Below are 27,091 nucleotides of genomic sequence, written 5' to 3'. Positions count from 1 at the left end.
ATTCTACTTTGGAAATGGGCCTTTTAAAAGACTGTTTCTCTTTGACTATCTATCTAGCAATCAAGCTGTTTGGTATTTTCCCAAAGGAGTTGAAAATTGATGTCCATGCAAACAGCTGCACGTGGATGTTTCTGGCAGCCTTATGCCTAACTGCCAAAACTTGGAAGCAACCTCGATGTCCTTCAGTAGTGTGTGTGTGTGTGTGTGTGCCAAGTCACTTCAGTCGTGCCTGACTGTGCGACCCTGTGGACTGTAGCCCGCCAGCCTCCTCTGTCCAAGGGGTTCTCCAGGCAAGAATACTGGAGTGGGCTGCCATGCCCTCCTCCAGGTCCTTCTAGTAGATGAATGGATAAATAAAGTGCAGTACCTGCAGCCAATGGGATATTATTCTGCACTAAAAGGAAATGAGTTATCAGGTCATGAAGAGACAAGGAGGAAGCTTAAATGCGTGTTACTAAATGAAAGAAGCCAGTCTGCAAAGGCTATCTACTTTGTGAGTCCAACTATCTGTCATTTTGGAAAAGGCAAAACTATGCCAACAATAAAAAGATCAGTAGTTTTCAGGGGTTGGGAGGGATGAACGCGTGGAGCACAGAGGATTTTTAGGGCAGAGAAACTACCCAATATGATACTATAATGAGAATACATGTCATTATTATATATCTGTCCAAACCAATAGAATATATGGCACCAAAAGTGAACCCTAAAGTGAACAATGGGGCTTGGTGTGGTTGTGATGTGTCGATGTAAATTTATCAAGTGAAACAAATGTACCACTCTGCAGGGATATTGAGAGTGGAGGAGGCGCTGCAGGTGTGGGGACTCGGGGTTTAGGGATAATCTCTGCCCTTTCCTCTTAACTTTGCTGTGGGCTTAAAACTGCTCTAAGAAATAGTCTTTATAAACAAAAAGCGAAACATGAAAAGATGATTTCTCTCTGGAGCAGCAGAGCACGCCCTTCAGGCATATAGTATACCTTTTCCTTCTAATGAGCTGTGGGCGTGGGGCATGCAGGACCCAGGACCCAGGGAGAAGGGTGTGGGTGACCCAAGAGAAGGGTTGGCCTGTTCCTGGCTGGGCACAGTTCCTGATGGCACAGGTGTCCCTGCTGAATGGGGTCCAGTGTGGTAGCCACCAGCCACAAAGAGTTACTTAAATTTACATGAATGAAAACAGAAACTGACAATTCAGGGCTCGCCAGCCCTATTTCGAGTGCTTAGCAACCTATGTAGCTAATGGCTCCTGTACTGGATCACACAGATTCAGAACATTTCCATCATCTCAGAAGGTTCTACTGGAGAGCGCAGCTCTAGACTCTAGGCAGAACGGGACACTGACTTGGGGATGGAGTAAAATCACAAACCCAGAAGGCGAGTGGTCCACGCCCCCCAGCCCCAGATCCTGAGTGACATCTGAGAGCAGGACACTGCTCCTACTGGGGCGATATCAAAAGGCGGGGTCCCACGCGGCCGGGGTGGGGAAAGGCCTTGCGAGGCGTGTTAACTGAATCAGTGCTTGAAGAGCAACTTCTCTTTTGCAACTCTTGCTGGTCTGACAGGCTCCTGCAGAATTACATCACTTCCTAAAAAACAGGCAAACACCTCTCCTTCAAGTTAGCACCGACCCAAACAAGCAGGAAACAGGAAATGTTCACGTTTCAGTGGGACTGAAACTGCGCGCAGCAGCATCACGATGCCGGGGCGCGCGCCCCCCGAGGCTCCGCGCGCCGCCCTTCTCCTCGCCGTGGTCCTCGCGGCCCTTGCCACCCGCCCGGCGCAGGGTAAGCACCCCTCGGCTTTCCACTCCCGGCGCGGAGGACGAGGAAGGCTTGTCTGGTACCCGAGGCTACGGAACTCTGCCGGGGAGCGTAACACTTAGAAAAACCTAAGCCTTACTGTGAAAAAAGTGGAGGAAAGTCTAGCTGTCTTTTTGTGGGGGGAGGAGGGAGGAGGGACTTGGCTTCGTTCTCTGCCGGCTGATCCAGCTGCAGTTCGCTCCTGGAATTTAAGCTCCCCGCAGTCTTTGTTTTCCAAGATGTAATTTACCGGTCCCAGTCATTTACCGGCTTTAATGGGCATATAAAGAAAATGACCAACTCTTTGGCAGTTCCTGGAAAAGACCGTTTCAATCAGCTGAAACAGAGAAATCATGAATTAACTTTTAGTAATGTGGGCTGAGAAGTCTGCTGGTTCCAAAAAGTCCTGGAAAAACTGGGCTATGGAAATTTAGGACTGGAAAGTAGACTAAAGAAACACCATAAGTTAAAAAAAAAAAAAGTAAGCAGGAAATTGTCTGAGGAATCCCCAGGCATCCATTCCAACTTGTAAGGGCTTTCATCAGCTTTCCTTTGATCTTGTTACCTTGGGAGAGATTTTCTTTGTGTTGATTGTGACTAATGAAGCTTTGGTTTTAAAAAGTTATGTGATTGTAGTGAATCAAAGGTATCAGAAAAGACAAAGTATTAAATCTCATAGTGTTGAGCTAAGAGAAGCATTTGACAGTTGCTACAACCAGCACAGTCACTCCCTGCTTCTTACCCTTGTGTGGATTCGCTCTTGGGTAAACGAACTGGTTGCAGGTGCTTCCCGTCAGTGGACACCTCCTGCTGCTAGCTTGGAACAGCATTGGACCCACAAGGAAGGTTCTCAAGCTGAGGTTCTTTAAATAGGATGTGGGGAGGAGCATCAGACACTACCTCACAGACAGATAACCTCCTGGAGATTAGAAGTCAGCACACAACCACCCCACCCTACCAATCTCCCTTTCCCTGGGTGTTCCCAGCGTGGTCTCTAGGGTTCCAGGTGGAGACTGGAAAGGCCAAGCATTCCAACTGGAGAGAGATTTGGTTGAAATTGAGGGTCATGTTCAAAATGAGTTTGGTGGACGCTGTGCTTTTTAATGCATAAAGTTTTGGAGCAGGTGTGCTGTGCGATTAGTCTCTCAGTGCTGTCCGAGTCTTTGTGACCCCATGGACTTAGCCCACCAGGCTCCTCTGTGCATGAGGATTCTCCAGGCAGGAATACTGTAGTGGGTTGCCATGCCCTCCGATGGGGGAATCTTCCCAACCCAGGGATCAAACCCAGGTCTCTCTCATCACAGGCAGATTCTTTACTGTCTGAGCCACTCCCTTCCCCATTTGGAGCAGGAAGGGAGCTTAAAGATGATGCTCAAACTGTACTGAGTGTTTAGCTGTGCTGGAGGTTCAGCTGTACTGGGGGTACAGATGAAGAAACTGAGAGGAGAAAGGTAAGACCCACCGCCAGTCAGCTTTTCTGACTTGGACTCCAGGGTCTTTCCTCTGCAGCCAGGGAATCCACCATGCCCTCTGCTAAAACCTCTGGACCACGTTCCTTTCCCTGACAGGCATCCCTCAGCACCCATGGGAGCAGGGCCCAGCTATCCTTCTTCCCCACTTTTAACTCTCACTGCTACCACACTTGCCTCAAACAGGCTCCTGAGAGTGATATTTAACCTTAGCTGAGTACTTTTCTTGAGCGCCTGAAAATGATGGAACCAAAGTGTCTGCAGTCCAGGAGCTGCCAAAGGACTAGTGAAGAGACTCAGTGCAAGGTCTCCCTCTGGGCTCTGTATGTGATCGTGGCCCTTCTCTTCACAGAGGTGGCTCCTCACTCGTGGCCCCTGGCCTCTCCCTGCAATCTCCTTTCCACAGCATCTCCTTGAGTCTCTCCTGCTCCCCCGCCGCAGCCCCAGTCACACGAAATGGAGCGTGTGTTCCAGGCCTCTGTGGCTTTGGCTGCAAGTGATGACAGGTTCCTTTTTTTTTTTTCTTACAAGTGGATGCCTGTGTACTCTTAAAAGGCTCAGACGGAATGTAGCCTCGTTGCTGGTGTCTGTCTCACTGCCCCTTCTGTGGCACCCTGCCTGTTGTGCCCCCATAGACCTGCTGCTGCTGCTGCTAACCACCTAGAATCATACCCAGGCCTCCCTCCAGGCTGTGAACACCTCCAGGGAAAAGAAAATTCCCTTTTGTTCATCTTTGATTTCCTCCAATCTTGTAAGGGGTCAGCATAAATTAGGAACCCGGTGGTTGTTGAGAAATACTGAAATCATCCTAGAGTGGGTGTGAGACTGATCACTAAAACCGATGAGCTCCTGAAGGCAGGTAATGTTAGGATGTCAGGAGAAGGACGAGGTGAAAAGTTGCATTTGAGGGGAGCACGGGGCTTGTCTGGGTCAGCCTACCCTCACTGGGCCCTGTCTCCATTCTCAGTGCCTGAAAATGCAAAAATGCCCACTTGCAAGCAGCTGGATAAACCAGAGCTTATTACTTTGAGATTAGCCGAGGGAAAGGCTGTTCTTAATTAAGGACTGAATGAATATACATTGTAAAATTAAGTAAGATATATATCCTTTTGAGGGGCTTCCCTGTGGCTCAGTAGTAAAGACTTTGCCTGCCAGTACAGGAGACGTGGGTTCAATTCCTGGGTTGGGAGGATCCCCTGGAGAAGGAAATGGCAGCCCCCTCCAGTATTCTTGCCTGGAGAATTCCATGGACAGAGGAGCCTGGTGGCTACAGTCTATGGGGTTGCAAAGAATCAGGCACAACTTAGTGACTAAACAGCAACAACATATTCTTTTGGGCTAACGGTGTCTGAGTGTCACATGCGTGCATGCTAAGTCGCTTCAGTTTTGTCCAGGTGATCTTCCCGACCCAAGGATTAAACGGGCTTCTCTTGTGCTTCCTGCATTGCAGACAGGTTCTTTACTGCTAGTACCACCTGGGAAGCCAAGTGTCATAGTTACATCTAAGTATTTCCTTGAATTCTTCAAAAACTATCACGGAGGTGTTTGGTAGAAGACTGCAGTCTACCAAACAGGCTGATTCCTCTTTGCAAGCATAATCCAGGTTTATCTCACATCAAAGGTGCGACATTATCTAATACCTGCCGTTACCTGAGACCAGCACCATTGCTGCTGAGTCAGCATCTTTGAATCTTTTGCTTTATATAGCTATAGAGCCTGGTACAGAATGGATTACTGTCTCAAGAGAAGTCATCCACTTAGAAGTCACCAGGGGAGAAATGAGAAAACAGCTTTTCTGGGATTTTGACCAAACAGATGAGAACAGTTACAGAATAGCTCTGGGCCTAGGGATCTTGGCCAGTGTCGGATGCTAAGAAAGCTCAGAACGAAGGCAGCGTTCTGCCTGCGGGAGGAAGGGCCACCTTGTTCCTAATCCTGTGTCCTGCCAGTGTCAGCGTAACACTGTCAGAAAGTTCAGAGCAACTTCCCAGATACCGCTGCTAAAAGCAGAGTGGTCTCTGGAAAAAAAGAACTGAGAGGCATGAGGCAGGAAGAAGGCAGCTATAAATGTTTTGATGGCCAAAGTTAAACACTGGGTTTGATGGAGAGGACTGGGAGGTTTTCTGGGCTGTTTCAGAAGAGTAAAGATCATGTAATGATTGGATGAACCTTGAGAAGGGGAGAAAGAATAGAAGAAAGTTCTAGTTGCATAAATGAAACTAAACTTTCTGAAACTGCTCTTGTTTCAATGACTGTGGGGCTGCCATGTGCTATTTCCTGGGACAGTCCCCGTACTAATAATGATGATGGCCAACAGAGATAGCGCTCAGTATATGCCTGTTCTGAACACTGTACATGTACCAGCTCATTTGATTCCTTTAATGAATGTTATCTAGTGGGTACTATTATTGCTGTTTTTCAGAGGAGAAAACTGAGGCACAGAGGGGTTAAATGACTTGCCCGAGGTCACACAGCTAAGTAGTGTATCTGAATAAGATTTAGCCTCATGAGTCCATGCTCTAACAAGATGCCATGTTGCCTCTGGTTTTGAGGCTCTGCCAGGCTGTGTGTGTAACTTTCAGGTTTGGAGAAATCTGTCTCTGGTGCCTTCCTGCCTGTAGGTGCGTCACATCAGCTGTTGGCTGGGCTCTAAGACTGTCACACTTGTGGCCGTGTGTGTTTGGTTGGACTGGAGGCGGGCTCACAGGAAAAGGGACAGAGGAGTTGGGTTGAACTTTGGCCTGTGGAGGGGAAGGGAGGGGCCGAAAGGTACAGGGTCAGCAACAGAGAATCAGAAGTGAGTACAGTTAAGACCAGAAGCGGGAAAAACAGAATGTTGAAGTCACCGGGTAAGAGGCTGCAGGGTGTGGGAAGCAGGGAGAGGAAGCACAGCCTTCATCAGGTGTCAGGCCGAGTCACTGTGGGAGAAACCTGCTGAGATCTGACTTCCAGGATCAACCAGCCCTCGGGGGCAAAGAGAGGAAAAGCAGGCCGAGAGAGATTGATTAAGGCTTAAAGTCCTGTGTCTGAAGGCAGACCCAGGAGACCAGAGGAGGGCAAGACCTTGGCTGGGATGGGCCCAGTTCTGTAAAGCAACAACGCAGCCTGTGATCTGCCTGCCTGTGTGTGCTTTGCACCACCCTCAGCTGCTGGCAAGGGTGTGGAGAAGCAGGAGCCCTGCACCGCCCGTGGGAGGGCAGATTAATGCAGTCATCTCCTGTCGCCTGCTGCTGAAGCTTTTCATTCCAAGAAAATTTGAGAATATAGAATATTCATAAATATATGTGTATATCTATAGTCTTGGTTTTATTTTTTCTTTATGTTCTTTATTCCTTCTTTTATGTCTTTTAAACATATTATTAACTATTTGACCATTTCTGTCTGAAGTTTATGTAGATCAAATCTTGTATCTGTCGACTCCCATCATGATGGAAATCTGGGGGGCCCTGAGGGCAAAACCCAGCACGCAGAGTTGGGCCCACCCTATTTAACAGAACTTCAACTTTTCTGATACATCATCAAGCTACTGTAAATACTTTCCCAGCACAACCGCAGTCCTGTCACCACAAAATACGGTTTGGAAAAACTCGGAAAGGGATGTGCACGGGGCTTGAAGAGAGTGGGAGCTTGGACCTGAGGCTTAAACCCCAGCCCTGGGGTGTGGAGGGAGCAGCCCCCAGGGGTCGGCCTCCAAGAGCTGTGTGAGGTGCCAAAAGCTCATTAAAGGGGCAAGCCAGTAACCAGAAGCAGGTGACCAAAGTGAGCAAAGAGACTGCCAAGGAGCACGAAGCAGACAGAACCAAATTCACAGCAGGGTCATGGGCCAGGGGTACACAGTGTCAGGATGATGGTGAGGTCAGCCTAGGGGAAGCACTCCTGACTTTGACCTTTGCCAGAATCATTGCAGCTGCTTTTCTTTTTTTCTTTATTTTTTACAACCATGACCTGGTGTTTAAGCTTTAACTTTTGACCCAGTGGGTGGACTGGAACCCCTAAAAGCACTATAGAACCTCTGATATCCCTCTGGGGTTCTGGAAAGTCCTCGTAGGTAGGTAGGTATGGCTGTGAATTTAAATTTCCCCTACAAGCTGTTGTTTTGCTTTATCCATGTTTTCTGGGCCCTGGGGATTGCCTTGCTTTTTTGTGATTTCTTTATACATTCAAGAAATTTCTTATATAGTCAGTCCCCTACGTACAAACCTTCAAGTTGCAAACTTTCAAAGACGCAAACTTGTGTTCTGTCATCGTCAGGCATGAGTGAAATTGCAGCTTGCTCTCCATCTCCTGCTGCTGACAATCCTTCAGCTCTACCATCTTCCACCTCCTCTCCCTCCTCATATCTGCCGTTCACTTGATACCAGCTCCTGTATGCCAGCTATTGTACTGTAATGTGAGATTAAAACCGTTTTCTTTATTCTGTGTTTGGTTTTTATGTATTATTTGTGTGAGAAAATATTATAAACCTATTACAGTAAGTGCTATATAGCTGTTTGTGTTAGTTGGGTACCTCAGCTAACTTTGTTGGACTTATGAACAAATAGGACTTATCAATGTGCTATTGTCAATGAACAAGAACGCTCTTGTTCATATGTAGGGGACTTACTGTATTTCATTTGTATCTCTAGGTGTTGCATATTGGGAGAATTTTTCAGGTTACTTACTATATGAGATTATTGGAAATGGAAACTTTTCTATACAACCATTCTAGAGAACTATTTGGAAACATTTAGCCAACTGAAGATGTTCATACCCTTACAGCTTCAACAGTCCTCTCCTACGCATATACCCCAGACCACTCACAAGTGTAGAGCAAAGAAGTTGGCTAAGATGCGGAGTGTAGCCTTGTTGGTAAAAATGGAAAAACAGAAACAATCTCAATATCTATTAACAAAAGAAAAATATGAAGAACTTGATATAGAATGAGATTATCATAGAGTAGGTAAATTTAATAAACTGTAGCCAAATGTATAAAGATAAATCAGTCTCAAATGTACTGTTGACCAAAAAAAAAAGGAAAGTTGCAGATTATTATGCACAGAATAATTATATTTCTTTAAAGTTTTAAAAACACTCCAAATTCTGCTTCTATGGCTTAGGGACACAGGCATATTTGAAAAGTATGGGATTGATACAGGCTGACTTGAGGAGAGTAGTTAACTTGAATGAGATCAGGGGAAGGAGGGCTCCAACGATCTACAATGTTGTGTTCCTTTCAGAAAAAGCATGGTGGTCCGGGGTCAGCAAACCAGGCCTCATGGCCCCAGTTCAGCTGTCTTCCTGTTTTTTTCCAACCCTCGAGCTAAGGCTGGTTTTTAATGGTTATATAAAAACAGATAATAGCCTCTATTTGGCCTCTTGGCCCACAAGGTCTAAAACCTTCACTCTCTGGCCCACTAAGAAAAAGTTTGCCAACCCCTGTTCTCGTCATTATGGGGAAATAGAAGAGAATCGGGGTGGGTCCCCTGTTATTTGTTATACTTGTTTCTGTTCTCTTCGGTAGGTGAATGTTCATCATGAAAAGTGAGTTCTTTTCCAGTTCTCCTGGGTCCCTGCTGGCTGTCTGCCCTCTTTTCTTTCCATGGCTTCCAGTCTCTTTGAAAGACAGCCAGCACGTCTTCATTTTCTCCCTCTTCATTCATCTTTCAGCCCCCTGTGATCCGGCTGCCACGGCAAGCACAACACTCAGCCGCTCTGCCCGAGTCAGCAGTGCCTCCTGAGAGCTGAACCCAAACGGCCCGTTTCCGTCTTTATCTTCGGTTTCTCTCTGTAGCCCTTAACGTAATTAATCAGTTATTGAAACCCTCCTCTTCCTTGGCTCTTATGAGGTCATTTTCTTCTTGGTCTCCTGTGAGTCTGGTTGTTCCTTTCAGGTTTGGGGTTGAGATCTTTCTCTTCCACCTGTTCCTTTCATCTTTTTCTTTTCTCTTCTTACTCTTTCCATCATTTCAGGGCCATGTCTTCCATTTTCTTGGCTTCCATCTCAGTCCTTGGCTGATGACTTGCCCCGTATCACTTCCAGTCAGGTCTGAAGGCCCAGCCCCAGTCCTGCATCTTGATCATCTATCCTCCTTGGAGATGTCCCAGGGGCCTTGGGCTCAGCCTGGCCAAAACAGAACTCTTTCTCTACTCCCTGCTGGTTTAAGCCCTTCTTAGCTCTCACCTAGGGTACGTCATCAACTTCTTAACTAGTCTTCTTGGCTTTGTCTCCTCTCCAACTGCATTTCATATAACCTCCAGAATGATGGTTCTCTAACAAAAATGTGATGATTTTTCTCTTGTACTTACCCCTTCAGTGGTTTTGCGTTTCCTTTGGATAGATTCCAGTCTCCCTGGCATCATCACAAGGCCCTTTATAAGCTTGTGCCGAGCTCCTTTCCTGCTGGCCCTTCCCACTGCACATCCCGTGATACATGTACTTGAATGTGCCAAGCTCTGTTGGGCCATGGAGTCTTTCCACGGGGGCATTTCCAGCTGCAATGCCTTTGCAGCCATCATTGCTTGACGAATCCTGAGATTCAATTCAGTGATCACTTCCTCTGTGAAGATCTCCTGAATCCCCCACCCCTAATGCAATGAGTGTCTTCCCCTCCCGAGTCCTCATGACGTTCTGTACCCAAACCTGTTGCAGCTTTTATGAAACTGTCATGTGACTATTAATTTGGATGCCGTTGTCCCTGCTTACCCACCGCTTCCCCGGGAAATGGTCTCATTCACCTTTATGTCCCAGAATAGGGCCTGGTGCCTAGCAGGGACATGAATGACGTGAAATTTATTCAGTCGCCCAAGACATACTTGTGTTTCTGACAAAGTTATAATCATTTCAGTAATACAATGTGGTGAAAACTGGATGCATGTGATTTTTTTGTTAATCCAGTTTTATTCTAAAATGTTAACTCTCTCAAATCATTTGGTCCGGGAATCGTTCAGTTCTGGCTCCTCACACCAAACAGGCCACAGCCATTCCTCCTCCTCCTGCGGAGAAAGCTTCATGGCTGCATCCGTGAGTAGTTCCGAGAACGCCTTCTGTCCACCTCCCTCTCAGAATATGGAGGGAAGTTCAGGAGAGAAGCATTGAGTGGCATGACAATTTGCAGAAAATCCAAGTAGTTTTAGAAGTACTTTTGAAAAAAAAATGGAGAATATAAGTTTCGTAGACATGAAATTTCAAGCCAGTAAGAACTGATTTGAAAACTTGAAAAAAAAAATTTGTAACATAAAAAGGATGGAAGAGTCTGCCTCAGGTGCTGAGGACATCACAGAAGGACTTCCTGAGAAGTTAAAGAGGTGGTTGGAAAGGAGAGCTATCCACCAGAGTAGGGTCTGATGGGTGGTAGTATTTTTTTTTCCCATAAAACAAAACCAATTAATCTAGTTTGTTTTAGAAATCTGATTTTTTTCTATATTTCTTTATTTTATATAAATTAAAACCATCTTTATTATTTCCTATTTCCCCATTCCATTGTGGTTTTCAGAAACAGGAGTCCAGCAATTAATAGGGTTTGCTGATTCCCCCCCTCCCCCCGACATCACTGTTTATTAATTTAAAATCTATTTATTCTTTTCTAAAAATTATGCTTATTTGTCTATGATTAAGATGGCTAGCCTAGTGGTAAAAAAATGCACCTGCACTGCAGGAGATCTGGATTCAGTCCCTGGGTTGGGAAGATCCCTGGTGAAGGGCATGGCACCCCACTGCAGTACTCTTGCCTGGAGAATCCCATGGACAGATGAGCCTGGCAGGCTACAGTCCAGGTGGTCGCACAGAGTTGGACACGACTGAAGTGACTTCACTTTCACTTTCATGCATTGGAGAAGGAACTGGCAACCCAGTCCAGTGTTCTTGCCTGGAGAATCCCAGGGGCGGGAGAGCCTGGTGGGCTGCTGTTTATGGGGTCGCACAGAGTTGGACACGACTGAACTGACTTAGCAGCAGCAGTAGCAGCAGAAGCGACTTAACAAGCATGCAAGATGGCCAGAAGGCTTCCCAGGTGGCGCTCGTGGTAAAGAACCCACCTGCCAATGCAGGAGACAAAAGAGACTCTGGTTTGATGCCTGGGTTGGGAAGATCCCCAGGAGGAGGGCACAGCAACCCACTCCAGTATTCTTGCCTGGAGAATCCCATGGACAGAGGAGCCTGGCGGGCTATAGTCCATGGGGTCGCATAGAAATGAACATGACTGAGGCGACTTAGCTTGCATGCACGCAAGATGGCCAGATTTAGCAAATAATATAAAACACTCAGATAGATATAAATTTTAAATCAACAAAAAAATTTTAGTATAACTATACCCCATGTAATTTATTGTAAGTATACATATAAATATTACATATTTTTAAAAAATTATTTGTTGTTTACCTGATATTCAAATTTAACAGATGTCCCATATTTTATCTAGTAACTCTATTTATGATTAGATGATCTTTTGCCAAGCAAAGACTACTCCTATTTTGGAGCATCGCTAAACCCAGAGACATATTGACTATGTAGCCAGTTAACAAATACTAGAAGAATATTTAAACTGAGTCCTAGATCAGTCATTTAAATAACAAGGAATTATCACTATAAAAAAAATAATTAAAACAAACAAAAAAATCTTGGTGATAAAGTAGAAGAAATCAGGACTACAAGGGTGGATCCACTTTAAAGCATATTTTGATGTAATTAGTCTCATTAAAAACAAATTGAGAAAAAAGTCATGGGGTATATTAATAAATGCAGAAAGGATGTGGACAGAAGAGAGTGAGGCTAGCACATCAGAAGGTCAACCAGCAGTGTTAAAACTCTGAGGGGGCTTCTCTGGTGGCTCTGTATAAAGAACCCATTTACCAGTGCGGGAGACACGGGTTCGATCCCTGGTCTGGGAAGATCCCTCATCCACAGAGCAACTAAGCCTGTGTGCTCCAGAGCCCAGGGGTCACAGCTTCTGAAGCCTGCCTGCCCTGGAGCCCGTGCTCCGAAACCAAAGAAGCCACCGCAGTGAAAAGCTGTGGCACCACCAGAAACAGTAGCCCCTGCTCTCTGCAACCAGAGAAAAGCCCACGCGACAACAAAGACCCAGCACAGCCGAAAATAAATCAATAAGATTCTAAGAAAAGACGGGTAGAATTGTCATAAAAATAGTACTTATGACCAACCTGAATACTTTTCCATCACTTAAGAATCTTTTTAAAATTTTTAAAAATACTTTTCACACTGCTATATATAAAATGGGTTATAAGGACCTACTGTAGAGCACAGGGAACTCTGCTCTGTATAACCTATATGGGAAAAAAAATCTGTAATGCTCTGTAATAACCTTTATGGGAAAGAAATCTGAAAAAGAGTGGGTATATGTCCATGGATAACTGACCCACTCTGCCGTACACCTAAAACTAACACAGCATTGTAAATCAACCATGCTATGCTATGCTAAGTCACTTCAGTCGTGTCCGACTCTGTGTGACCCCATAGACGGCAGCCCACCAGGTTCCCCGGCCCCTGGGATTCTCCAGGCAAGAACACTGGAGTGGGTATTCTGCCACTAACCTTCGCTGATTTTGCACTGAGTCTGTTCAACCAACTTTTTATTCTTCTTCAAGCATAATGTCAGAAAAAACATCCTGAGTGAATATTTTCACTTATTAAAAGTTGTCCAGTATGTAGTGAACAGAGCTTACAGAGGAATTAAGAGTCCCTCCACCCCTAGTCCTGCTCCCCAGAGAGGGTTCAGTCACTCGGACTTTATGGGGGGAACCCTAAGACACACCTGATTCCAAAGCCAAAGCCAACCAACAGAAAGAAAACCCCAAAAGCTAGAAATGTGAAATCTCATTATTAGAGGTTCTTGTCTTTTCACTCAGTTCCTCTCAATTCCCAGTGTTTTCTTTTTTTAAATTCAGATGCGTTTCTGAGAAAACTGCTGTAGATCCCTTTTCTGTCTCTGACTAAGAACACACTGTGCGTGTTCCTGGAAGGGGGTTGATTGAAGAAGAAGATATCCAACTCTTGATAAAAAGGCGTGATGCCTGTCTAGCACTTTGCCTCCAACTCATCTGGCCTTTCTCCTAAACAACTATTCAATAAACGGCAGCCACCCGGCAGACAGGGCTCCCTGTGCTGCAGAGAGATGGGGGGGCGATGGTGGAGGAGACAGCCAATAAACGAACAAGTACAGGGGAGAAATCACATCAGATAATAAACAGTTCACAGTACTATTTCAAAACCAAGTGAACTGGAGAAGGGACTTGCCCTTGAGAACGTGCCCCATGCTCCCACTGGCATGGTGTCCCAGGGCAGCCTCTGGTCCACGCCAGAGCCCTGACATCAAGGATGTGGTCCGTCTGCTTGGCATCAGTAACCCCTGCATCAGCATAGCCATCCTCCCCCGCAGCCTGGCTGGGGCCTGGGGTGTCTGGTAATGTTGTTTGTTCCTGTTTTATTCCCATTTTGCCCCTGACCACATCACAGTCAGATGTCACAGATGCTGAACAACTGATTAAAAAAAAAATAGACTGTTTGACAAGTACATACACAGGTATTTTTATTGTTAAGGTATAGTTGATTTCAGTTCAGTTCAGTTCAGTTGCTCAGTCATGTCCAACTCTCCGTGACCCCATGAATCACAGCACGCCAGGCCTCCCTGTCTATCACCAACTCCCGGAGTTCACTCAAACTCACGTGCATCGAGGCAGTGATGCCATCCAGCCATCTCATCCTCTGTTGTCCCCTTCTCCTCCTGCCCCCAATCCCTCCCAGCATCAGAGTCTTTTCCAATGAGTCAACTCTTTGCATGAGGTGGCCAAAGTATTGGAGTTTCAGCTTTAGCATCAGTCCTTCCAAAGTAATCCCAGGGCTGATCTCCTTCAGAATGGACTGGTTGGATCTCCTTGCAGTCCAAGGGACTCTCAAGAGTCTTCTCCAACACCACAGTTCAAAAGCATCAATTCTTCAGCACTCAGCTTTCTTCACAGTCCAACTCTCACATCCATACATGACCACTGGAAAAACCATAGCCTTGACTAGACGGACCTTTGTTGGCAAACTAATGTCTCTGCTTTTGAATATGCTATCTAGGTTGGTCGTAACTTTCCTTCCAAGGAGTAAGCATCTTTTAATTTCATGGCTGCAGTCACCATCTGCAGTGATTTTGGAGCCCCCAAAAATAAAGTTTGACACTGTTTCCACTGCTCCCCCATCTATTTCCCATGAAGTGATGGGACTGGATGCCATGATCTTAGTTTTCTGAATGTTGAGCTTTAAGCCAACTTTTTCACTCTCCTCTTTCACTTTTATCAAAAGGCTTTTTATTTCCTCTTCACTTTCTGCCATAAGGGTGGTGTCATCTGCATATCTGAGGTTATTGATATTTTTCCTGGCAATCTTGATTCCAGCTTGTGCTTCTTCTAGCCCAGTGTTTCTCATGATGTACTGTGCATATAAGTTAAATAAGCAGAGGGACAATATACAGCCTTGATGTACTTCTTTTCCTATTTGGAACCAGTCTGTTGTTCCATGTCCAGTTCTAACTGTTGCTTCCTGACCTGCATATAGGTTTCTCAAGAGGCAGGTCAGGTGGTCTGGTATTCCCATCTCTTTCAGAATTTTCCACAGTTTATTGTGATGCACACAGTTAAAGGCTTTGGCATAGTCAGTAAAGCAGAAATAGATGTTTTTCTGGAGTCGATTTACATTATTGTATTAGTTTTAGGTGTACAGCATAATGGTTCAGTATTTTTATAGATTATACTCCAAGTTATTACAAGATAATGGGCTTCCCTGATAGCTCAGTTGGTAAAGAATCTGCCTGCAATGCAGGAGACCCCAATTGGATTCCTGGATTAGGAAGATCCACTGGAGAAGGGATGGGCTACCCACTCCAGTATTCTTGGCCTTCCCTGTGGCTCAGCTGGTAAAGAATCTGCCTGCTGCTGGAGACTTGGGTTTGATCTCTAGGTTGGGAAGATCCCCTGGAGAAGAGAAAGGCTACCCACTCCAGTATTCTGGCCTGGAGAATTTCATGGACTGTATAGTCTATAGGGTCGCAAAGAGTTGGACACGACTGAGCCACTTTCCCTTTCTTCACTTTCAGTGGCTGTGATTCCCTGTGTTGTACAATATGTCTGTACTGCTGATCTATTTTATACAGTAGTCTGCCTCTCTTAGCCCCGTATCTCTAATCTGTCTCTCCCCACTTCGGTCTCCTCACTGTAACCACTAGTTTGTTTTCTGTATCTGTAAATCTATTTCTGTTCAGATTCCACGTATAAGCGATATCATACAGCACTCTCGTCTGACTTATCTCATTACGCATCATATTCTCTCGGCCCATCCATGCTGCCGCAGAAGGCGGAATTTCATGCTTTCACGGCTGAGTGGCACCCCACTGTCTACATGTCCCGCATCTTCACCTGTTCGTCTGTTGATGGACACTTGGGTTGCTTCCATATCTTGGCTGTTGTAAGTAGTGCTGCTGTGACGATTGGGATACATGCATCTTTTTAAATTAGTATTTTCTGAATATATACCCAGAGTATATATTGGATATATATATATATAGTATATGCTGGATCACATGGGAGTTCTATTTTTAGTTTTTTGAGAATATTTCATATTGTTCTGCACAGTGGCTGCATCAACGTATGTTCCCACCAACAGTGTAGGAGGGTTCCCTTTTCTCCACACCCTCGTCAACATTTGTTATTTGTAGATTTTTTGATGATGGCCATACTGACAGGTGTGAGGTAGTATCTCACTGTGGTTTTGATTAGCATTTCCTTATAATTAGTGATACTGAGCATCTTTTCTTGTGCCTGTTGGTCATTGTACGTCTTCTTTGGAAACATATCTTCAGGTCCACTGCCCATTTTCTGATTGGGTTATTTGTTTTTTTGATATTGAGTTGTGTGAGCTGTTTATATATTTTGGATATTAATCTCTTGTCAGTCATATCATTTGCAAATATTTTTGCACATTCTGTAGATTGTCTTTGTTTTGTAGGTGGTTTCCTTTGCTGTGCAAAAACTTTTCAGTAATTAGGTCCTATTTGTTTATTTCTTTTGCCTTGAGAGACAGATCTAAAAATATATTGTGGTGTATTCTGAAATCTGGGAGGGTTTGCTTCCAGCTTTGTTCTTTTTCTTCAGGATTTCTTTCATGATTCTGGGTCTTTTATGGTTCCATATGAATTGTAGGATTAGTTGTTCTAGTTCTGTGAAAAATGTCATGGGTATTTTGATAGGAATTGCATTAAACCTGTAGATTATTTTGGGTAGTGTGGCCATTTTAATAGTATTAATTCTTCCAATCCAAGAGTATGGGATGTCTTTCCATTTTTTTGTATCGTCTTCAATTTCTTTCATCAGTGTTTTATAGTTTTCAGTGTATAGGTCTTTCACCTCCTTGGTTAAGTTTATTCCAAGGTATTTAATTCTTTCTGATACAATTTTAAACAGGATTTTAGAAAACTTTCTGTTTCTGATAGTTCATTATTAGTGTATAGAAATACAACAGTTTTCTATATATTCATCTTGTATCCTGAAACTTTGCTGAATTAATTCATTAGTTCTAATAGTTTGGAGCTGGAGGCTTTAGGGTTTTTATATAAAGTATCATGTGATCTGCAAGTAGTGACAGTTTTATTCTTTCCTTCCAATTTCAATGCCAGAGTACACCTTATTAATTTTGCTCCCAAAGACGTCTTTCTCTGTAGGGTTCTCCAGTCATCTTTGAAGCGAATAGACTGTCTTCATGAATAACAGCAAATTAAAGTTAATTGAATTATGATTTAACTCAGTAATTTTCAGCCCAGCATAAATACTTAATGGACTCACCTAGGGAGCTTTAATAACATACCATTGCCCAGGCCACGACCTCGGATGTCCTCGGGAACCGGTTTTGAGTGGACCTTAAACAGCACCAGGCGCTGTCAGTGTGCAGAGCGCCGTGAGTTGCCATGGGTGTGACTGATACCTAAACGCAACCCCATGAGGTTGTCTGCGCCACTCAAACCATGGTTCTCAAGGTATGGCCCCTAGACCAGTAGCATGAGCGTTTTATTAGAGGTGAAAGTTCCTGGTCCCATCCCAGACCTGCTGAATCAGAAGCTCTGGGGACAATGTCTAGCCGTGAGTGTTGGGGGGTGGGGGCACCCTCCTGGTGATTCTGGTACACGCTGATGTAGGTGGACTGCTGTGTGGGTAGTCCAGCGGTTACTTTTGCTTGAGGTGAGGTTTTAAGCTCCGGCATGATCTCTCGTTAATGCCTCGAAGTCACATAATAAGGCATGATTGTCACAGCTCTCTCTAGTATATCCAGGCCAGAGGCTCTCAGAGGGTCAAGGCTTCAGCGATGCTTTTTAAACAATCATGTTCTTATGACACAGTGGGCAGCTGCTGGGAGCTGGGAATCCACTCCCTATCCCGATTCTCCTCCGGTTCACCAAGAAGGAACATAGAGAAAGAGGTTGTAGGCTGGGGAAGGTCAGGAGTGGACAGGGTTTGGAGCCATGGTCCTCAAGCTTGGCTGCACATTGGAGTCTGTAAAGGATTCTGAGACCTGGGTTCAGACCGAATACCACAGGTATTCGGATGTACTGACTAGGGCTGGGCTGAAAGGTCCCCAGGTGACTAATACTCAGCCGAGGCTGAGAAGCTGGAGGGTGTCTCAGTTTGGTTTGATCCTGCCTTCCTACGAATCTGGCTCTTTTCCATAGACAGAGGTACAGGGTTAATGGAAAGTGGGTAGGCTTCTTTGGCTTGGTTTTCTTGAGCATCCTGAAATCCTAAATCAAGTTTCTCCACCGAGCAGGACAGCATTTGACTACCTGATACCTGCTCTGTGGGTGTGTGTGTGAGTGTGTGGGTGTGTGTTTCATTTCACTACCTGAATTATAAGATGGTTTCAACCATCTGCGTGTTGGAATCAATGTAAGTGAAAGAATGGGGCATCTGACAGAGGTCCAGTATGCTTCTGACATTCTGAGTTTAATAATATTCTCTCACCAGTGTTATATTTTACGTTGTAATACGAGTGTGCCAACCTTTCAGTGGCTATATAACACTTTCGTTTAAACTTTAAACATGAGAGCTTGATTGTGCATTTGTTCCACTTTCAAAAGGAGAAGTTAGTGAGTTTGCTTCACCAGGAAGCAGAGTCACTTCCACTTGGGGACAAGGTGTGGGGCTGCAACAAGGGGGCGAGGTGCCTGCTTGGTTGCCGAGCTGCCAGGCTCACCTCGGGCATTTCCTCCCTTTGCCCACGTATGAGGATCCCCCCCAGAGTCCTCACCGGATGTCTGAGACACACATCCCAGCTGTGTTTGTATGGATATTATAGTCTTTTGTGACTCTGTGCACTGTCCAGTTATCTGGTAATTTTAAGATTAAAAGTAAAATGAATATTGCAGCTTAATTTCATTGCTTGAATGACCATTCCCATCACCTCCTGTTAATGCTCCATTTTGTGAGGAGAGAGAGAGATGGTGAAAAGATCGCTCTGGGGAGGCTTTGCATGGGAGGCCCCTGGAAGAGGAGAGTCCTAGCAGACCTGCGTTGAGTCCCACCCCCTCCCCCGCCCCCAGCGCTGGCCAGGTTCAAGGTCACATCCGCAGCCCTGCCCACAGCCCTTCTGGTTTCAACAGTAAGTCCGGTTCTTTCTTCCGCTTTCTTCTCTTCTGCACTTTGCCGGCGGCTGCCACTATCCCTTCTCAGGCTTGAACCTCTTTTTTTTCTGCAGCTTCTTCAGTTTTACACTCTGCCCCCACCCCCAGGCCACACCCCTTTTTTCTGAAATACGTCCTCTTGTAGATAGAAAGACAATAATAAAATAGAGAAGTTATACCGGACAGATGAGTCTCCTGGGGAACAGAGAACAGATCAGTCTAGAATGGGAAAACAGACTGGGCGGAGGATGAATAGCGACCTTCCAAGGCCAGTGTGAAGGAGGCCCCTGTGGGACACACAGCATCTCGCAGCTGGGATGCCTGTACCCTTCGTGTGATCACTGTGGGGTGGGCTGGGCTGGTGGCCCCCTTTGGGGCCTTTTAGGAAAGGTACAACTGGAGGAGAAAGAGGCTCTTTCCAGGCCCCACGATGCAAGAAGACATCCATCCAGTCGGCGCTCAGCACAGGAACCGGCCCTGTACATTATGCAGGCGACGCGCTGCAGACTCACTTCCAGAAAGAGTGTGGGTTCGTCCATAGTGGAGGTGGACCTCTGAGTTTCTAAAATGTTGTACTTTTACCAAGAAGCATGGGATGGGAGGATGGCTTCCACAGGAACTCACCACTGACGGTTATGGGCCTGACCTAGTGTTTCCTAGAAAAGGCAAGGTGCAGGGGGCTGTCTGGGCCACACGGTGATCCACTGGTTTAGGAGCTGCTCTCAGCCCGCAGGTCACAGGGGGAACCGCTGTCATGCTTGGGAGAAATTCCCAACCTGCCCTCCTTGGCTCCACTCCCGCCCTGCTCTTGTGACCTCGGGATCCTCTCTGGTCTCCACCTCTGTCCCCCGTGTGACTTACTCCTGGCTAGGGACTTGATCGGAGAAGGCAATGGCACCCCACTCCAGTACTCTTGCCTGGAAAATCCCATGGATGGAGGAGCCTGGTAGGCTGCAGTCCATGGGGTCGCTAAGTGTTGGGCACGACTGAGCAACTTCACTTTCACTTTTCACTTTCATGCATTGGAGAAGGAAATGGCAACCCACTCCAGTGTTCTTGCCTGGAGAATCCCAGGGACAGAGGAGCCTAGTGGGCTGCCGTCTATGGGGTCACACAGAGTCGGACACGACTGAAGCGACTTAGCAGCAGCAGGGACTTGATACGTGGCCCGCCCCAGGTTTTCAGCTCCGCCTTTGAGGACATTTGATGCTCTTGGCACAAACTCTTGGGCTGATCCCCAATGTTTTCAACTTTCCCATCAGAGATGCCCTGGGTACCAGCCCTTCCCCAGTGTAGTTTCTGCCAGTCCTCATTGTGTGGGCACTGGGCTGGTGTTGTTGTGGAGTAGATGTTAGGGCAGACCCCCAAGAGTAGTTTGGCGCTGCACGCTCGCCCTCTCCCCACTCTGGAGATGGTGCTGCACACGAGCAAACTGGCAGGTGTGCTGGTGTGACTGTGGCCATGGGAAACACAAACTTCCAAACAAAGAAAGGACCTGAGTCCCCGTCAACAGGAATAGATGGCGATACAGCAAATAATGGGAGGAAAAGGCAACTCTCTAGATACAGACATGGAATAATCCTCAAAATCTAATTTTAAGTGGAAAAAAAAAAAAAAAAAACCAAGGGGCAGCACACTATATAACGTTTGCTACCATTTGTGTTAAAAAAGGAAACAGGAAATGATACTTATACTAGTATATGCAGAGAGTTTTCTGGAAGGCGGCAGGAAAGAGTGGTTACCTCTGGGGAAAACTGAGGAAAGGGTGTCGTGAAGCGTCCTCTCTCAACTTAGCGCTGTGTTTGCAGCGCCTGTCAAAAAGTCAAACTGAAGACAAGATAAATGCTTCCGAATCAACACAGAGATGTGGAACTAGAGGGGAACTTGGGGAGATAGAGACGAGCCTAGAACATTTAGCCAATCCTTAGTTGTACAGATTAGAACATTTAGCCATTAAGGGGATTTACCAAATCCCCATAATTGCTGAGTGAGTAGAGCCCCACGGTCATGGGCAACCGTGCTCAAGGGTGGGCAGCCTCACAGCCCTGTGGGTCACCTGCACTCCTGCGTTCACAGACGCACTGTCTACAGTGACCAAGACGTGGAGACAGCCTCGACGCCCATCGCTGATGAGTGCATAAAGAAGACATGGAACATCACTCAGGCACGAAAAAGAAGATGCCATTTTCAGCAGCATAAGTGAACCTATAATGAAGATTATTTATTGCCTTAAGTGAAATAAATCAGAGAGAGGAAGACAAATATTTTATAATATCACTTACACATGGACTCTAAAATATGACACACATGGACCTACGTACAAAGAGAAACAGACACAGACTTATGTGCCAAGGGTTATGGTTGCACAGGCTTATGGTTGCCAAGGGTTATGGTTGCACAGGCTTATGGTTGCCAAGGGGGAGAAGGGGAGGGGAGGGAAGGAAGGATTGGGAGTTTGGGATTAACAGATGCAAACCATTATACATAGAATGGATAAACAGTAAAGTCCTACTACATTGAATATCCAATTATAAGCCATAATGGAAAAGAATATTCAGTTAAATTCAGTTCAGTCGCTCAGTCATGTCCGACTCTTTGCAACCCCATGGACCACAGCACGCCAGGCCTCCCTGCCCATCACCAACTCCCGGAGTTTACTCAAACTCATGTCCATTGAGTCAGTGATGCCATCCAACCATCTCATCCTTTGTTGTCCCCTTCTCCTCCCGCCTTCAATCTTGCCCAGCATCAGGGTCTTTTCAAATGAGTCAGTTCTTCACATCAGGTAGCCAAAGTATTGGAATTTCAGCTTCAACATCAGTCCTTCCAATGAATACTCAGGACTGATTTCCTTTACGATGGACTGGGTTGGATCTCCTTGCAGTCCAAGGGACTCTCAAGAGTCTTCTCTAACACCACAGTTCAAAAGCATCAGTTCTTCAGTGCTCAGCTTTCTTCACAGTCCAACTCTCACATTCATACATGACTACTGGAAAAACCATAGGCTTGACTAGATGGACCTTTGTTGGCAAAGTAATGTCTCTGCTTTTTAATATGCTATCTAGGTTGGTCATAGCTTGTCTTCCAAGGAGCAAGTGTCTTAATTTCATGGCTGCAGTCACCATCTGCAGTGATTTTGGAGTCCCACCCCCCACCAAAAAAAAAAGGTCTGTCACTGTTTTCATTGTTTCCCCATCTATTTCCCATGAAGTGATGGGACTGGATGCCATGATCTTAGTTTTGTGAATGTTGAACTTTAAGCCAACTTTTTCACTCTCCTCTTTCACTTTCATCAAGAGGCTTTTTAGTTCTTTGCTTTCTGCCATAAGCGTGATATCATCTGTGTATCTGAGGTTATTGATATTTCTTCCAGCAATCTTGATTCCAGCTTATGCTTCATGCAGCCCAGCATTTCTCATGACGTACTCTGCATATAAGTTAAATAAGCACAGTGACAGTATATAGCCTTGATTTACTCTTTTCTCGGTTTGGAACCAGTCTGTTGTTCCATGTCCAGTTCTAACTGTTGCTTCTTGACCTGCATACAGGTTTCTCAGGAGGCAAGTCAGATGGTCTGGTATTCCCATCTCTTTCAGAATTTTCCACAGTTGGTCATGATCCACACAGTCAAAGGCTTTGGCATAATCAATAAAGCAGAAGTAGATGTTTTTCTGGAACTCTCTTGCTTTTTCGATGATCCAATGGCAATTTGATCTCTGGCTTCTCTGCCTAAATCCAGCTTGAACACAGTTGATGTACTGATGAAGCCTGGCTTGGAAAATTTTGAGCATTACTTTGCTAGCATTTGAGATGAGTCTAATTGGGCAGTAGTTTAAGTATTCTTTGGCATTGCCTTTCTTTGGGATTGCAATGAAAACCGACCTTTTCCAGTCCTATGGCCACTGCTGAATTTTCCAAATTTGCTGGATTCTGAGTGCAGCACTTCACAGCATCATCTTTTAGGATTTGAAATAGCTCAACTGGAATTCCATTACCTCCACTACCTTTGTTTGAGGTGATGCTTCCTAAGGCCTACTTGACTTCACATTCAAGGCTGTCTGGCTCTAGGTGAGTGATCACACCATTGTGGTTATCTGGGTTGTGAAGATATTTTTTGTAAGTTCTTCTGTGTATTCTTGCCACCTCTTCTTAATATCTTCTGTTTCTGTTAGGTCCATACCATTTCTGTCCTTTATTGAGCCCGTCTTTGCATGAAATGTTCCCTTGGTATCTCTAATTTTCTTGAAGAGATCTCTAGTCTTTCCCATTCTATTGTTTTCCTCTGTTTCTTCGCTTTGATCACTGAGGAAGGCTTTCTTATCTCTCCTTGCTATTCTTTGTACTTCAATAACAGTTTTTTAAAAAATCCTGTGTATCAGTAGAACTGCCAGTTATCAGGGTTATGCCATAGGGCGAGACATTTGAGACTGTTTCTTTGTTTGTATTGTGAACAATGAACTTGGGAAGATTGTTAGATGGTGCGTATTTATCCTGGTACCAGAATACTCTATCAACATCTAATAAATGACTGTTATTTATTATTTGAAGCTATCACAGTATTGTTTGGGGAGGGAAGGGTATAAGGAAGGTTGTCACAGGCGTGTGTGAAGATGAAGACTTGCAGGGTAAAGAAAAAGCACACACGGAGAACCCTTGACTCATTTATTTAAACAATCACTAAAGAATCAGAGAGAGTAAATGATGGTTAAATGGAGAACATGTTAGAGTGTGTGTGAGGGGTGCTGGGGAGAAAATTTCACTCCAGAACGTCACTAAGAGCCACTTGTCACCAGCTCTGTCACTTGTGCTAAGAAAGAAATGTGCACAAGCCAGGACCATCTGTGAGCGTCTCCATTTCTCTTTCATGCCTGATTGTCCAACAGCCTCATGATTCTTGCTAGCTTATTTTTTTTCCAGTTCTGTCCTCTTCTGGGGCAGGTGTGACTGAGAGTGCTGTGTGTTCTACTGGGAACTAGTCCACCTTCCGTGGAGAGGCTGGAAGGATCCTGTCCTCTGGGCAGTTCTGCTCACAGCCGCCTGGCCCTGGGAGCGCAGTGAGAGCCCTCCCTCCCTCTTTGTGCCAGAAATCTGCCTTCGTGTGGGCTGAGGGGCAAGAACGTGAGGCTCCCTCTCTTGGTCACCACTTCATCATTTGTAATCATCCCATTCCTGCCTGATGGGAAGGAAAGTACCATGTGAGGTTCCAAGCTCAAGTTCTTCTATCGGCCCTCCGGGGTTTAAATCTTCACTCCTCCACGATAACTTTGTGGGTATGGGCTAGTTGTGTAACCTCCCTGCCGCAGCTGCTATCTGAAAAAGTGATGGGAACAAAATGAGATAATCTGGCACAAGGCAGAGCATAAGACTTGGCTCTCAGTAAATTACTTGTAAAAGTTAGCATGAAATAGTAGCAGTAGCAATAGCAATGGCAGAAGTAAATAAACAAAAGAAATAAGAAGGAGGTCTGGGTATTGGAGGAAGGTCCTCATCACCAACCACATGTGTGTATGTGCCACTGTCCCTGTGGCCCACCATTTCCCTCGCAGCATATTGTCTTTGCTGGCCTAGGTTACCAATGAAGAATGATGTTTGATTCGATAGTTCTGCGAGCAGAGTGATATGTCAAATCTTTTAACAAATACATTATTGACTTACCTTATTTCAAAGACATAAATGTAGAATGAGGTCGCTTAACCGTGAGGACAGAAGTCAATAAATGGTAGATATTTTTTGAGTCCTGCTTTTGGTGTATACACATGAGGAATACCAGTTACTTAGCAGTTTGTAATTGATTCTGATTGTTTGGGGTGGCATTGACTGATATGATTACCAAGTGGATCCCCTGGTCGTGGAGAAATTGAAGTGTTTATATAGCTGAAAAATTAGACTGTGATCAAACAAATATTTTTATATTTGACATGTGGAGAGCTAAGGCCTAAGCTGGCCATGCTGTGGCCCGTCGGTCATTCTCTGGGAGGTGGCCTAACCTGCAGTACTGAGCGTAGCTTCAGGCAGTGGACATCTTCATTTGAAGAGTATCTTTCACCTTAGGAAGAACTTTCATATAAATTATCTCATTGTTGTAGCCTCAGCTAATATGCTCTTTTTCACAATTGGTTCCCACCTGAATGATAGGCAACGCTGTAGTACCACGATGGGAGGAAAACCTGACTGTGGTCACGACAGAGCCAGGCGAGGAAGGATTTTTTCAAATAATCCCCTAGCTACTAGTCCTTTCCTGTCCTGTGATGAACCAAAGGATGGTTTTCCAGCACAATCCAAAGTCCCAACAGAATAAACCTATTAATAGGGCAGGTTCTAAAGAGTCATATTATTCAGTAAATTTAAATGTTGGTGCAGTTTCCTTAGTTTTTAAGGGAACATCCCCTTGAGAATTTCACTTTACAAGAAAAATACACATGGTATTTTTAAAAACATTTATTTGTTGATTTTTGTCCGTGTTGGGTCTTTGCTCCCGCAAGGGCTTTCTCTAGCTGCGGAGAGCAGGGACTACACTCTCTAGTTGCGGTGCACAGGTTTCTCATGGGCGGCTTCTCTTGTTGGGGAGCACAGGCTCTAGGGCATGAGGGCATCAGTAGCCGTGGAAGTGGGCTCAACAGTTGCATCACCAGGGCTCTAGAGTACAGGCTCAGGAGTTGCGGCTTAGTTGCTCCTTGACATGTGAGAGACTTCCTGGATCAGGGATCAAACCCATGTCTCCTGCATCTAGGAGAAGGCAGTGGCACCCCACTCCAGTACTCTTGCCTGGAAAATCCCATGGATGGAGGAGCCTGGTATGCTACAGTCCATGGGGTCGCTAAGAGTCGGACACGACTGAACGACTTCACTTTCACTTTTCACTTTCAGGCATTGGAGAAGGAAATGGCAACCCACTCCAGTGTTCTTGCCTGGAGAATCCCAGGGACGGGGGAGCCTGGTGGGCTGCTGTCTCTGGGGTCGCACAGAGTCGGACACGACTGAAGCGACTTAGCAGCAGCATAGCATATCCTGGAATATTGTGCTAGATACTGCAAAGCTTCTCAATGCCCTTTGCTGAAGTGCATCTGAACTGCCTGCCTTTGTGGGAGGTTTATCTCTGGGTTCTGGTTCCATGTTGAATGTACTCCCAGCTTGAGCTCCATTTATGTTCGATCAATACTCTGTGTCATGCTGAACTGGAAGACCAAATCCAGTGGATCAAGTTTCTTGCTGGATGCATGGAGGGTAAGTTTCAGATCATTGAAAACATACCGTACTAGCTTGGTCTCCATGACAGTCTCAATTTTGTTTGTGTTCCCACAGGAGAGGAGGACACAGAACTGTCAGGAGACGCGCTCCCAGGCACAGGAGTCCTGGATGAAGAGTCAGAGGCTCTAAGCACACTTGCTTCAGTGACCACAGAACCTTACATCACCAATATAAATGTTACCCTGATTGAGGAAGACACAGAGCACTTAGAGTTTATATTAATGGTGTTGATCCCAGTGCTTTTACTGTCTCTCCTACTTCTATCAGCGATACTCCTTGTAATATACCACAAAAGAAAAAGGAATAAACAAGGTAAATATTTTGCCCGTTCTCATTTCTAGACAACTGCTCCATGTGTTCATGAATAATTGATAAAACAATACTTTCTGCTTCCACACAGAGCCCTCTAGCCAAGGATCTCAGAGTGTTTTACAGACACGTGAGTATTATTCTAACACCTGCCTGGAGATGGGATGGGGTGGGAAAAGAAACTGAGATGTTTTTAAGTGAAGCAACTACATAAAATAATGAGTGATGACTTGTTTCAGTGACATTTTCCAGAGTTTAGAAATGTCATATACCTTTCTATTTAAAAACAGAAAGAGAGAATGCCTTCAGCCTAAACTGAAAATTGAAATACACAGCTTCCATCTCTGTATCTAACCTGGTGAGGGCCTTGTGTAATTTGGGCCAGTGTTGGTCAGTGTACCCAGTTGTGGATGTGACTGGTGATAGAGGCAAAGTCTGATGCTATAAGGAGCAATATTGCATAGGAACCTGGAATGTTAGGTCCATGAATCAAGGTAAATTGGAAGTGGTCAGACAGGAGATGGCTAGAGTGAATGTTGACATTTTAGGAATCAGCGAACTAAAATGGACTGGAATGGGTGAATTTAACTCAGATGACCATTATATTTACTACTGTGGGCAAGAATCCCTTA

At 45.3% G+C, this 27,091-nt stretch overlaps 1 protein-coding gene across 1 annotated transcript in view; it reads left to right on the top strand.

Annotated features, from left to right (window-relative positions):
• Positions 1-1,507: 1,507 nt before the first annotated feature.
• Positions 1,508-27,091, top strand: part of TMEM154 (transmembrane protein 154) — a 52,073-nt gene continuing 26,489 nt past the window's right edge. The window contains exons 1-3 of the mRNA XM_027513451.1: positions 1,508-1,780; positions 26,205-26,462; positions 26,551-26,589. Of these exons, the coding sequence (XP_027369252.1) occupies positions 1,693-1,780; positions 26,205-26,462; positions 26,551-26,589 (385 nt within the window). The 5' untranslated portion in view covers positions 1,508-1,692. The remainder of the gene's footprint in view (positions 1,781-26,204; positions 26,463-26,550; positions 26,590-27,091) is intronic.

Source organism: Bos indicus x Bos taurus, chromosome 17 (assembly GCF_003369695.1).
Source record: "Bos indicus x Bos taurus breed Angus x Brahman F1 hybrid chromosome 17, Bos_hybrid_MaternalHap_v2.0, whole genome shotgun sequence".
In the NCBI taxonomy this organism is placed as follows: domain Eukaryota; kingdom Metazoa; phylum Chordata; class Mammalia; order Artiodactyla; family Bovidae; genus Bos; species Bos indicus x Bos taurus.
This window is presented reverse-complemented; position numbering and strand designations above follow the sequence as displayed.